This window comes from Ixodes scapularis, unplaced genomic scaffold (genome assembly GCF_016920785.2).
Source record: "Ixodes scapularis isolate PalLabHiFi unplaced genomic scaffold, ASM1692078v2 PGA_scaffold13__105_contigs__length_92229423, whole genome shotgun sequence".
Lineage (NCBI taxonomy): Eukaryota > Metazoa > Arthropoda > Arachnida > Ixodida > Ixodidae > Ixodes > Ixodes scapularis.
In genome coordinates, this window is record NW_024609839.1 from 41,750,000 (window position 1) to 41,764,001 (window position 14,002).

General features: G+C 48.9%; 1 protein-coding gene across 1 annotated transcript; it reads left to right on the plus strand.

The window, feature by feature from the left end:
* The first annotated feature begins 892 nt into the window (after positions 1-892).
* Positions 893-6,987, plus strand: LOC121047510. Its single transcript, XM_040502802.1, has 3 exons — positions 893-956; positions 3,699-3,918; positions 6,675-6,987. Exons 1-3 carry the CDS (start codon positions 893-895, stop codon positions 6,985-6,987), a joined length of 597 nt encoding a protein of 198 aa, XP_040358736.1.
* Positions 6,988-14,002: the final 7,015 nt, after the last annotated feature.

Sequence of the window (14,002 nt, forward strand, 5' to 3'; positions counted from 1 at the left end):
AGTTGTTCGAGGTTTGGTATTTGCTATATTCCGCAACGTTCCAAACAATTGTTCCTTCTAAACCACCGGAGAAGGTTTAGAAGGAACAATTAAGTGAAGCCAGTGTGGCTTCGCTTATCTCTGTTGGGCCCTCCATCCCATACGAAAAGAGACAAACGTTTCCTAGCTGTGTTTGGAGATTTGTGTTTGTCCTTTGTCCCTCTTGTTCCCGTTCTCCGGGGTTTATTTTCATCATTCTTGTCCAGCTCGCTTGCATCTTTGCATTTAATTGCATTCTAATAACAAACGTTTCCTCGCCCAACCGGGGGCATGAACACTGTCGCCCGGGCTGACAGCGGAGTGGACGCTACCAGCTGGCTGAACCACCCTGTCATCTGTCTCCTCTTCTCGGACGCCTCGAGAGAGAGAGAAGAATCTCGTGGTACGGCACTTCGGCTTCGACTGGTTCAACTAGCACGTAGCCCCATAATGAAAAAGCCCCGAAGGTCACCAACCTTTTCGCAACAAGGTAACACGGAACAAAAGGAGAAACACCCAACTGACCACCAAACCAGACACACGACCAACAAAGGCAATGGAACCCTCACCACTCTCTCCTTTCACCGAATTACTCATCCGCAGAAAAAAATTTTTTTTTCTCTATTCAAAGATAAGACGCCGTTTTGGCGTCAACAATTAGGGAAAGAATACGGCTTGTCGTGTTTCCCAACGAATCAGGGTCTTAGCCGCGCTTTGAAACGTCACGACGTAGATCCGGGATGAAAGTCGAGACCCTGATGCCTCCCACTCTTACTTCTCGTCGGTGGTACTACGGCAGTCGTTCGGATCGGCAGTGTGCGTTCAGGACCGGCTTGTGAACGAGATTCCAGGAGTAGGGCGCCAAGTGCACGAAATGGCCATCCTCCGCTACGTCGCCGCCACGCTGTTACTGTGGACAGCGGTGATTCTGCATGCCGGTGAGTGGGCTTACTTCATTCGCGTTCAAAGTATCGTTCTCAGCTGGCGCGGAAGACACGTTCGTAGGGGAAAAAAAAAAAAAAAAAGAAAGAAAGAAAGACGTCGGCCGTCTTTTTTTTTTTTCCGAGTGCACGTCGGCTTTTTTTCGAATACATTTTTAACCCATCTTTAGGATAATATCTAGCTCAGCTTGCACTTACTGGCGCCTTGCCACTTGTCATCCACAGTTAACCGGATATTATTATCCGATTCTCTGTCTCGGGTTTACTACAAATGTCATTAAAAAGTTCACCCGTGTTTTTTCTTCTTTTTCATTTTTCACTAATTGGCATTCGTGTCTGTTTTTGTGAAAATTGGATTCGGTGTAGCTGTAGAGTGTGCAGCGACCCGATGATCAGAGCAGTGATAGTTATACATCCTTTACATGTGACGTCCTATGGAACCGTACGAGCTGCCATTGCTCCGTACCACGCTCATGTGCCCCTACCATCTGCAGCATGCATTTCGCAAAATCGAATTTGTTCTTCTCGGCGAGCCTCGCGGAGAAGAACATTCGATGGTACCAAATGCATGTTGCAGAAGGTGTGGGCACTGGAACATGGTGCGGAGCAATGGCGGCTGACGTGGAGTCAATGCTAGCCCTGTATAAAAGCACCACCAATTTTGTTTTAAAATCGCGATATATAAAATATTTTTCTCCCCATAAAGTCATTCTGTATTAATCAAGACGCATGATAGTGCACCCAGTCAGTCGTTCCAATTTGTGAACTTGCTAGGTTAGCAAGTTTACGAATTCCTTTGACGTTTCTTTGACGAAATTCCCGCTGTAGACATAAGGGCCGGCATGCTAGAAACAGCGTCTCAGTAGAGATTGGGGGAAAGAAAGCACTGCCAAAGCCAGCGCACGAGCTGAGCGGGTCTCAAGACGATCGCGCGCACCACACTTTGCAGCGCTTTCTTGCACCCGGTCTCACCTGAGCCGTTAAGCCGGCTCAACTGTTGTGAAGATTGGCCCCCCAGGGAGTGTAAGACACAAGGACCTGCGCAACCCTTCTTCTGCCCGACCTCGATCAAGTTGAAAAACGGGTGCGGGCATTGTTTCCATTCTTAGTAAGCGGTACAAGCCTGAAGACCTCGTCCTCAGTACTGCACTCGAGGAACGGCTCTCCTGCAGCGTTGTCAAATGGCGGCGTTTCTCGAAGGACATATTCGCTAAGGTCACTACGAAGGGTGGCTCGCGTGTCCTCTCTGAGGTCACTACGTGCGCTACGCTTCAGGGTCACTCCAGTCAGATGGTTTCTAGAGTCACCCGTACTCACTAGCTTTCGCGATCGCACCTAACTATACATCAGAAAGGCTTTCTGCCGTTCTGCTCGATGAAACATTTGCGAGGCCAGCTCAATGCCGTGCCAAATGCCCAACTTTTACCCCTTTAGCTAGCAATTCCCAAGACTTCATAAAGGTCGTTTCACATCGTAAAAGTGTCGTAGAGACTCAACATCGTATCAAAATACAGCAACCTATATGCAAATAAAACTAAATAACCTATATACAAATTAAAATGCAAAAAAAACTGTTTTCTGCAGGTGTGTCGTAAATGTGGATTCGTTATAAGCATATATGTGAACAGTGCGTGATAAATGTCTGCGAGTGGTTCATTTATCCGAAAATAGCGTATATCAATTTTTTTTTGTCGATGTCTGCCCTATTTTGAGTTGACTTTTTCGTTACTGGCGCACGCGATTCTCCATGCGTCAAAGTATCCGTGCCGAAAAGCCACGTACACGGGTGTCACGCGTCTTGAACCCGAAACAAAAAAGAAATAACATATCAACAATGGCTGTCATGGTGGTGTCAGGCATCGAGAGGAAATGTGTGCCAATCACTAGTGGGCTGGATCGCGGATCGAGAGCCCGTCGGTGTCGCCACCGGCGGTCATTGCTTCACACCAGGCAATACACGCAAGTCTACGGGAGAAACGCACAAAAGCAAGAATATTGAAGCATGTACGCTGTTCTCGGAAGCGAGTGTTTTATGGTGCGCTGCAATCCTTATGTCGGGTGTTTGGAGACCGAATCGGTATTTGCCAAACGTTCGGTCGCCGAATAAAAAAATCAAACGTATCGGAGCACCTACGGCTGAGCTGGCAAGCTTGCTTTCGTAGTGGGGTAAACAAAGGAACTTGCCGTCAATGAGACCGTCCTCGGGGGAAGCCCAGAAGTTGATGAATGACAAAGAAGTTCCATCTCGACAGCAGCTTTCCGAGAGTGAGCGATTTCCCCGTAGCAAAGCCTTTGAGCTTGTCGTCTGCTAAACCCAACTCAACGAAACCGACTCCGCGGTAACTCTAGGTAACTCGCATCATTGAGCTGCCCTACAGCGGAGTTACTCTCGACCACAAAATATTTATTTATAAGAATTGCGAGGGCTGTCAGTTTTAATGTTCGTACGCAAGCTATTTGACTTGCTTATCAAAAAGCATCCAAAAAGTTTCAGTGCCGACAACAGCTTAGAAACGGGGGAAAACGGCACTTTTTCTCGTTCTTCCCATAGAGTCCCATGCATTGGCTGGTTTCAATTAATAGCCGCCGGTGGCGACACTCGGCCCCAGGTGCCGAGGGCCGCGGTCCGCGATCCAGCCTAATAAAATAAAGATTATTGGTGCCAATACGCGCTTAAATCTTCCGAACAAGTACGACCTTCTGACCTCTGTTCTCAACCTCTGATTCTCCTCTTCCAAGGTGGCCAGCAGACTGAGAGTCCCTCGGTGAGCGTCGAGACGGGCGCCACGACTTTGGGCGCCTCCACGGTCGGCCCGACGCCGGTTGTGCCGTCAGGGGGCCGGCGGCCATCTTGGGTGACGAGCACAGACCCAGGCTGCCGCAAGCGCGTCGTCTGCGAGGCGGCCAGGACCCTGACCTACGTTTTCCCGCTCACGCAGTACTGGCAGAGCGTCGTCCGGTCAGTCGCTGTTTCTTTCGTACGCCCGCAGCGGGTAGATTAGACGCCGTGACTTTAGGAACCGTTAGCTCTACAGCAATCCAATTTCCCCGTTAAATTTAGCGAAGAAATCACTGCACATGGTGTTTTCACGTTTGCGATGGGATACTGTGCACCACAAACGTCTCGCGCAAGACCCCACCGCTAACCTAATTTTTAGGTCAACGTTGTTTCCATAAAGCGTAGCAATTAATACATACTTATGAAACCCAAAGGCAAGGAAGCGAAAAGGACAACAGAACGACGTCTCAAAGCACGTCGTCGTTTATGAGTACGAGTTTTCACCAGTCAGCCTGTGCTCTTACCCTTATTTCGATGATTACTACCCCTGTCTTAGGCGCACCGTACGACGGCTGTATCTCTGCGAGAAGGGGCGTCCGCTAGAGTTTTGAAAGGTTAATGCATCTCCGAGCAGAAGACTTTGAGGAGGAACTCTCCTCACCGAGTCAACGCCGTGGCCCGTTTGTAGCTTAATTCTACGTTTCGTTCTTTTGATCTTCGGCGGCTCTTTACTTTGTGTCGCGAACCGATCGAATTTCGGAAGAAAGCCGTCGCGTATTACTAAAGCGGCCGTGTTCTCCATTCATTTCCAATTTGAGAACGGAAAAAATCGATCAATATAAAGTCGTGATAAGCGGGGTCGTTCGCAAAGTGAGGGTCTTGGGAAGCTATAATTTCCACGTGCTCTTACACTGTCTCGTACGACCGAAGCTTGCTGAATCATTCCGCGTCTCGTTTCATGTTTTTTGTTTTTGTTTTTTTCATTCGGCGGCATCGCAGTTAGGCTCACATTTGTATTCAGCGTTGTACGGTGAACTGGGACGAACGAGTGATTAACACTGTTCACCGGCATAGGACGGAAGCTCTTGGTGTCGGGATACTTTTTCTACAGTAACGCCTAATTGTGAATGTGCCTTTGTTGTTTCGATGCTCCGGCGTATGACAGATTGCCGACGAGATGTGCTCACACTGGCTGCGCGTCGATGCTGCAAGGCGCATGCCCCCTGCAAGAGCAAGAAAAGAAAAAAAATGTCGGGTACCGGTAGACGTAGTTAACCGGGGGTTTCGAGGTTCAAAAGGCTTATGTTTTCCTGACGTTCGCCGAGTACAATTTCGCCATTGTTATGCGGATTACAGTGGACGGCGGGATTTTGCCGGGACGTTCTAATTAGAGCCACTAAAAAGCTCGTCTGTAGAGTAGCTGAGCCACGGTGCGGCTCGTAGCAGAAGCATTACGCATTGAACACGACCAGACCGGCACGGGCATTCTGTGTAGCAGCCAACCTTGGTTTTTAAGAGATAAATGACTTTATTTTGGGTCAAATATAGACCGTAGAGGTGCTCCTCCGCTAAGCAGACGAGAGCCAGCTGATCGACGTGAGCTGCCGAGGCCAGCCACACCCGCTAGTATGGAGGGGATTGCCCGCTTACTTAAGCGCAACACTGTACACAACGTTAAAAACCGCACTCAACGCGACTTTTTTTTCCTTTTTTTTTACACGAGAATAAAACAATTGAGAACACAACTTCGGCCGGCGCAAACCGCGCCTCGATCATCTCAATTCCAGCACGTCTATTCAATTCGCCTGGGCGCGAAGAGCAATCTGATAATAGCGGGAGCGAAAAGATCCTTCTCACGTCTTGTGGTGATTTTCGAACCGTCGAGCATACGAACGCTTCTTGTACAGACGGCTTCAAGCGCAGATAAAGACGACGAACGTGGCGGTGTGTGGCCGTCGTTGCCGCTTACAACTGCGGGGCACAACGACTGAACCCGAGCTCCGAGCAACTTGTGCGGGAAACGCATACGCTGGACGCGGGCAGGGTGGGCGTCCCCGAAATTTCAAGGTGCCAAATTTTTGCTTTGGAGCGAGATCAAGAAGCACTGCCGCGGGAAGGCGCAGACGAGGACCTTCACGTCGTCCAGACGTCATCCTCGGCGTCGTCTTTGAGGTTGTCCTTAAATCGCCCTGTATGTCGTCCTGGAGATCGCCCTAGAGGTCGTCCTCTTTGATATCGTCCTCTTTGATGCCGCAATTTAGGGCGTCGTCCTTGAGGTTGTCCTACGCAAATCCTGTCGCAATTCATAGACAACTGACGACCACTACTGGCTTCTGCACTCATATTTTCGTCCTCCAGCGACGTTAGAGCAGTTGGAGTAAAACGATAAAACGAGTTCGCTGACACTATCGAAAGCTCAGAAAGTGCAATTTCATGTTTGTAACTGTCCCCAGTTGCGTGGCAGTAAGATGGCAGCGTCGACAATCAGAGATCTTCCAAGCGTAGTCTATCGAGCAGCTCTATACAGCTTTAACCTGTAGGATCGTGCTACGCCGCAACAAACTAATATGCTGACTCACTGCTATTACGAGTGTCGCATATTTTTTAGTAGCGCGGGTGTTGACCTCTGATTTCAGCATACCTTCTGTTTCCGGTGTATAAGATGTGCTCGTTACGTGATGGGGAGCCTTCTTGGAGGCGTTTCGCCGCGCGTGGGCGATAGAGCAACACGTGAGTCAGATGTCACGGCAACGTCGTATACCACGAGACGTCTCCATACTCAGCTTGCCATGCGTCCACGCTCCGCCCGCCTTGCCGGATGGTCGCGTGGCTAGTTCTGGTCTGCCGGCTCGTAGGATCTACTGCGGTCCAATTCAAAATGAAACGGAAGTACTATGAGGTAGATGTGAAGTTTCAATCTTTTTTCTCCTAAACAGCGATAGACCGGCGACCAGAGACGACTACTTCGGTGCCTGGTCCAGGGGTCTGCTGGACGAGGACTGCTCGAACAGCTACCCGGACTGCTCGGACAGTCCGGCGGGAGTTGTCTTGCCGGCGGTCAACCAGGTTGTCGGCCCTAAGGGCTTCGTCGGTTCCTTCTTGGATCGCCTCGCCAGGCCGAGCGCTGCCAATGTGCCCAGGGACCCGGGCTATGCCAGACCTTCCATCGTCATGCAGCGGATACGGCAGTCCGAGTACAACTTTAGCAGACGACACAACCATATGTCTTCTGCTCACGCTTACACTTGAGGAACTCCTTTCAAAATGTGTGCGATATGTTTCATTCTCAAGCGGGTCTACGAAGAATTGTTTTTTTGTCAGCAGCAGCTTTCGAGAGACAGCGAGAGTTCTCGAAGCGTCCGGGAATTCTCGTTCTTTACGAGGTATTGTTTTTTCGGGCGTATTTCCTCGCTGTGCCCTCCCGAGCGTACGTGGAATCGTTCGTGAGTTCGTCTTACCCAACTTGTTCGCTTATTTCTTAACCTCACCAACCCAAAACAAGCGAACATGTTCTTAAAATTAGCGCTTGGTATGTTGCTATCAATGTGATATTTTGTTTTTCTTGGTGGTAAGCTAGGATGTTCGCCTCAGCCACAGACGGCACACACTGTGGCTGTGATTGTACCTCTACTTCTGCTCTGACGTCAGCATGAAAATTCCCCGGACAGGTGTCAGAGATTGCTGGCTTAGCTACTCATTTTTTTTTTACCGGATCTGAACCATTCAAATGCATTTTATCCTTGTATTACGGGAAGAGTTTCCGTATTTGAGGCGCGTAATAGTTTTACCCTCTTCCGCACCATGTCATCTACTAAAGTTTTCAGGCGCGTTGCTTTCTGTTGAGTCTGTAATAGTAATAGGCAATGCATTTTGTTTACACGGGATATTACAGAGTGCATACTTAGCCTTTTAGACTTAAAAATATTCCGTGGTTCTCTCCAGTATAGACAGAGTGTTACAAAGTGCATACTTACGTTTTTTTCAATAAAAATAATTTTGTGGTTTTCTCCAGTACTTTGACACCAAACAACTTTTTATTGTTATTGGGGTAATCTTTTTATTTATCATAGAATATGAAAACTGGGAGTCAACAGGGCGCCGGAGTGATGCCCGAGAATAAATTCCACGTACAAAACTGTCACGTATGGCGGAATAAATACTTTGAATCATGTATGTGCGCGTACTGTTCTGTTTTTTTTTTTTCTCGCGTTGACGTACCTTCTTTTGGTCAAAGCAGCTAACTCAATTGTCTACACGTACCCCTGTATTCGTCATCTTTTGATTTCACCCTCATTTATCACGACCAACCGTTTACGCCACATATTTAGTTGAAAACGTGCACGGGACAAGCTGAGTTCAGCTGACACATTCACCACTTACTAAACGTGACTCGCTTTTTTGAAAGAACGGCTGCAGCCGTATAATATAAAAATCGCAATAGATGAAATCCCATAGGAGACGCCCCGCGGCGTTTTCAGAGTGTCAAAGCAAATCATAATCTTAGCAGGTTCGCATGCCTCGATACTGTTTCTGGGAAAGCAACCTCACTTACTATCAATCGGTCCTAAAAGACCGGTAATAGGAGATGCGCCGATTACAGTCTGTTAGTGTAACATCTCTTCATTCATCTACTCACAATGAGGGTATCATGCACACGCTCAGTGCGGCGTAGAGTCATACTGCTCCGGCGTCCTCTTTCCCTTCAACATGTTTTTTTTTTTAGATCCGTTTACCACGGCGATGGGTAGTCTTAGGACACTAATGAACATGGTATGTACACCGTACAGATAGCATTGCGTGCAACCAAATACATATGCTCTAGCACCTTGCCATAGATTACAGAGTTAACATAACCAATGTAAAGGTCAGCTGCTTCTCAAACGATCGTCTCGGAGAACTTCTCCAGTGTTCTTGCGTGAGTGCGCGCACCGAGACCGGTGTCGGAATTTCCTCTTTGAATGGGTGCCCGTCACACGCGAAGGAGGGAGAACACTTGGGAGCACACTTTAAGCGCGCCGGCGAAGAAACGGGCTTAAAGCAGGGAGTAGGTGATCTGCATTTTACGCCGCCTCTAAATGGCTCCGCTCTTTCGGGGAGCTAATCGACTTCGCGGCCATTAGGGAGCCATGTTCCACGTCTTTGTTTAGACGGCCTCACGCATTCCCTCTCTGCCCAACTAGGAGTTTTCTTTTTAGTCGGATATTACGCAGCTCTGAGAATTTCCCAGCTCAACCGGAGTGACCATCGCAAAAAGCGACCTGACAATGAGCGAACACACCGGAGGCTAAATGATACATTTTTTTTTTCGTCCTAAAGTTATTACGCAATGGGTTATTGGTGCCGAGAACGTTCGAGGTACCTCTCTAATGTATTCTGGTAATCCCGAGTGAGGAAGCTAATTTCTTTAACTGATGAGAGAACCGCGGACGTCAGTTAATGTCTTGGTGCTACCCTAAAAGGAGAGGCGAGATAGCTTGGAACAGTGCCCTTTATAGACCGTTCCATCAGGGTCATAGCAGAGAGGGTAAAAGAGAGAAAAATGCACTCCCCCTCTCACCCCGTATGTCGTCCCCTCCGCCGCGTGGGCTGTAGCTAGCGTCCGACTGGCGTGCAAACTCTGTTTAAAATCACGTCATTTTGGAACTTTCAAGTGCAGATGCGCAGATTTTGGTATGCCAGTTATCGTGTAACACTATGCTTGATAAAAAGTCTCACAGGGTTTAATTGCGCTGTTACCTGCGTGCAAATAAAAAACAAAAATAGGGAAAACTGTCTCAGACTGACCGGTCTCTTTGGCGAAAAGGAAATCCGGTTGCTGTAGCTTTTTTACTATACAAAAGTTCGTACTGGTGTAGGCCTTTAGCGACCATGAGTGGAAGTCTGAAATAATGAATAAAACGTGCCCTCCTGCTGCAATACAAGCAGTAGTTGAGGGTAGTACTGCCGGCTGACTCAACTGCTATTTAAGTAACGGAAAAAAGATGTGCTAGTTGATCATTTAGCAAAATAGAACAACAGAGAGCTATAGGCTGATTTGGAGTAGCCACAACTATTCTAAGAACGCGAACCACTTCACAACGGAAGCCACGAGCGAGAGTTAGATGTTCGGTAGAGCCCGCCGATACAGCCCAAAGATGGAGAACGGCAACCTCCCGGTTTGTCGTCTGCTAGCGGAGTCCGGCGCGTGCCCTCTCTCTCATTTTACCCCGCCGAACCCGCTGAACTTCCCGGATGTAAGGAGAGGGCGCTGCGGTCGAAGAAAATGGTGCCGCCCAGAGAGCGCTAAATGGAACGGTCTATAGACCTTTTCTAGAAAGGCGCCGCTTTCTTTAAATCGCGGCGTCAGCGACACCATCTAGCGGCTCGGCGCCTGCAATACGGCCGGATGTGACTCTGGGAGGACAACTCGGGCCCTAATGTACAGGACATCGCTATCTGCTGGAATTAGTCAACTTTGTCAGATATAATACATCCCCAAACTTTAGTTCTACGTACAGCGCATCACCGTCCAACTGACGGCCCCAACGTTTACGAGAGGCTTCATGAAAGTGCGACATAGTCACATAACATAATAAACAGCTAAAGGACGTATCAAAGACTACGGGAGGAAAACTCTAAGGTTTTGCAGTAGGGCCAAGAAACCCGCAATTACTTTTTTTTTTTTTTTTTTGCAGTCAGTCAGTCCCACGTACATTAGCTATTTCAATGGGTTCTGCAACATGGCTATCAAGCCGCTCGTGAAAGCTGGTGCCGTCGGTTCGAAGCCAGTTTGCTGTGCGTCGAACTGAAGTTTTGGGGATGTATTATATGTGACGTGGGGTGTAAGAGTATACATTTTGTTTTAGTGTGCAGTAGCAAATCGCAACAGGCGGTGATATCCTGGTGGAGATTAGGGCCCCACTGCAGGGGGGACCTTGACTTGGTGAGCCGGGATGGCTTATGAAAGGTCCTGCCTCCTCGAAAATCCAGGGCGGTCGGGTGTCTCGGGTTAATTTCTTTGAGGGCGAAACGTAGTTGTGTGCAGATTGGGATGCATGCTTCCAACACCTGCGTCTTGAGTGGTATGACGTAGACTTCTTCGAGCCACGTTCCGTTGAGTCGAAAGAGACTCATTTCGAAATGTCGAAATGAGTCGAAACAAACTAATTTTGGAAGTTACTTGCTGATTGATAAAAAAAAAAAATCCGATCTACTGCAAGGTGGTGGTGCAACTAACACCGCGGAAGGTGCAAGCAGCGCGAGCGGGTAGCTTCGACTTGTGCTCCCGCTGCAGTAGGGCTCGCGCAGCGGGAGCACTTGTGTCCGCCATTGTGCAGGGATTCTACAGCTTCCAGCAGAGGGCAGACTTTCAAAAGGTGTCTATGACGGTGGTGATCCAATCGGAGCATCGACATGGTGTTGGATTCGGACCGCTTGTCACCAGCGAGGTTGTCCGAGCCCTCACGGGAAGAGCAGTTTGGCCATGCAATTGGCACGCGAAACTCATCAACGACGTAGATCGTAATCTGTATGGTACGTGCTGAGCAGAAAACATTGATTCCCCACTCTCACTGCATCATTTTGTTCTACTCGCACCGTAATTCTGCTTTCGCTCGGGAAAATTATTGGAACACCCGAATATCACGCAGTGATAGCCGTGCGACTAGATTTTCGGACATGGTTACGTGATAAACAGGAGCTACTCGGAACTAACTCATAAGCCCTGGAAACACCGTTTCTGGGTCTTTTCGACCATACCCTCGGTGAATGCCTGTCCCGTGTAAGTGGTACTATCCACATGCACAAGCTACAAGGTGAATAAGATGCGCCCTGGATTGAGTTTACACTATGCATGGCTTGAATTGTGACGTCATCTACTTTTTTTTTTTTTGTGCTCAGAAAGGCAGATTGAGTGGTGCGGAATGTATGCTCCAAAAAGGTAGATGCGCTAAGCAACCACCACAATGCCAGTGGATGTGACGTCAGTGCATAGGGCGCTGGAGGCCTTAGCTGCATGCGTGCTATATGGTTCAGCGCATGCTGAGCGCTCGCCAGATTCCTTTCGCACCAACTGCTCTTCGTGCCAGAGGATAAGTTGCTCTAGCCACAACTCGTGCTGATAACGCGGCGTGTGAGCCCTCGTTTTCTGAAAGAGTCTTTCAAGGGCCGTAGACCCGTAGCTTTCTTGTTTTGAGTAAGCATTCCTGGCAAGCACAATCGGATGGTTTTGGGTCGCGTCTCGGCTGTGCGTCGAGTTGTATTCTTTTCAAACGCAAAGTTAGTGCGCGTGGACAGACGCATAGGGACGCTGAAAGGCGCTTGTAAAAGGGCCGTGGATCGTACGTGACGGGACGCTAGGACGCTGCTTCACGCCAGCTTTAAATGGTCGCGTCTCGCGGACGCTTGCGCTGGCGTCTTTTTACGATTTCATCACGCGGATGCTACGTCACCTCCTGGTCGAGAGAAACGGGCCTATAGGCCAGTGCCCATAGCTAAACGGAGTATCGCGATCTTAGCACGTTCTGGGAAATACGGAAAGCTTTCCGAAATCGGTGAATTCCGACCTATGACACTCGTGAATGACAATCGCATGCTCCTATTTTGAGCGGCTGGCAATATTTTGTTTTGTTTTTTCGAGCGTCAGATTCTACCGAGTGCATGAAATCGGTCATCGAGGCGTGTGAAGCATCATGGGAACTCCGCCGCAACCGTGACGTCGGCTCGTCAGCACGTCAAAAGACTGGCGTGATTATCAGCGTCGCCACTTGGTGGCTTTCGCGTGTTACAATACAGCGTGCTCACTTACACGTTTGCTTTGCTTTTCCTGCAGTTCGCCAAACTCTTCTGCTATTCTTTAAAAAAAGAAGATACTGGACACAATCCCTGGTAGCAATCGAATATTCTCGGTAGGAACACCCAGACTGAGGACAGTGGGTCACCTTTCATTGTCCTCATCGCAGAAATGATCATCGCACAAGCGATCGGTTCTAACCCGACGTCCACATGACAGACGACGGACGTGTGAGACGGACCCACACGTTTCGGAGTTTCTCGTCGTTCGGAAACCCGTGGGTCGGCGTCTCGCGGTGCAGCACGCTGTTGCTGCAGCCCTCAACGCAAACGCGATAAATAAACGCGGGAACAACTCGGCGGCACCCAACGATCGCACGCCGCGCGAGCCATCTAATCCACGGTGGCCAACTCGCCAACGTTACTCTGGCTTTTCGCGATTGCGTTCACGACTAGGGTATCTATGTGTAAGGTGTACTGCCGAGGGTAGTGACACTGCGGGAGGAGCAACACGTCGGGATCCTCCAACCAAGTTTCAGCCACCCAATTACCAGGTGCGAGCGGGAAATCGCTTTATTTATTCGTTTTCAAATGACCTTTTCTTGCGTTTGCAAACAAAATACTGATACTTCTCAGGTGCTGATGTGACGTGGTGTATACCTAAGCAACACAATAAGCCCTAAAATTTCGTTTCCATACCTTTTTAAAGTGGTTAGTATACAAAGATTAAATGGGTAGAATATTCTTGAAATGGGATGTTCATAGGCTACTTAGTATACACCAAGTTTTGCGATTTTTAGAGCTCTAGTACCGGCAAGAATCAATTAACTAATGTTGGTCATTTTCGTCTGGTGAGTAGGCGACACTGCCCAAGTTAGTCACACCGTGGTGCTCATAAACCACGTGATCAATATATTTAGTTGAACACTCTCCCATGTTAGGTGCGCCCAAGCTCGCCTCGCCATTCTACGATCTCTCACTCTCACGCTAATCGGCTACTCCAACTCTACTTTCGCTCTCGCCCTTTTGCCCTTTTACCTTCCACCATGCATGCACGTGTGAGATCGTCGCGGACGACTGTGATTTCGTCCGGGGACGATCTCGTCGTCGCTGGTCGTGAGCGAGTGAAGTCAAAATGACTCCAACATTTTTTTATAAGAATCTCTCTCAGCGCTGCTGCGATCAGTGTCGAAGACGCCGACGAAGAGAGCGATGCCGTAGACATCATTGCTCCGAAACTGAGTGCTCCAAACGCGGAATGTAAATGTAGAAGCTGAAGCGCGAGACGCAGAGAGAGAGAGAAAGCCAAGTCTGCGAGTGCGTGCAAAGGGACGCTGGGCTTGGTTGAACGACGTCACCGACCCTTCAAACATGGTGACATTCTCGAATGGGTGCAGCCCGAAACAACCCATTCCCGTTTGAACCCGTCCCATTTTGACCCAATCCCGAATCGACCTTCCCGGTTGAACCAGTCCCGTTTCGAACCATTCTTAAA

Coding starts and splice junctions, on each gene's coding strand:
- LOC121047510 (XM_040502802.1), top strand. CDS start 893: ATGGCCATCCTCCGCTACGTCGCCGCCACGCTGTTACTGTGGACAGCG. Junction 957..3,698: donor AGCGGTGATTCTGCATGCCG/GTGAGTGGGCTT, acceptor TCCTCTTCCAAG/GTGGCCAGCAGACTGAGAGT. Junction 3,919..6,674: donor TACTGGCAGAGCGTCGTCCG/GTCAGTCGCTGT, acceptor TCTCCTAAACAG/CGATAGACCGGCGACCAGAG.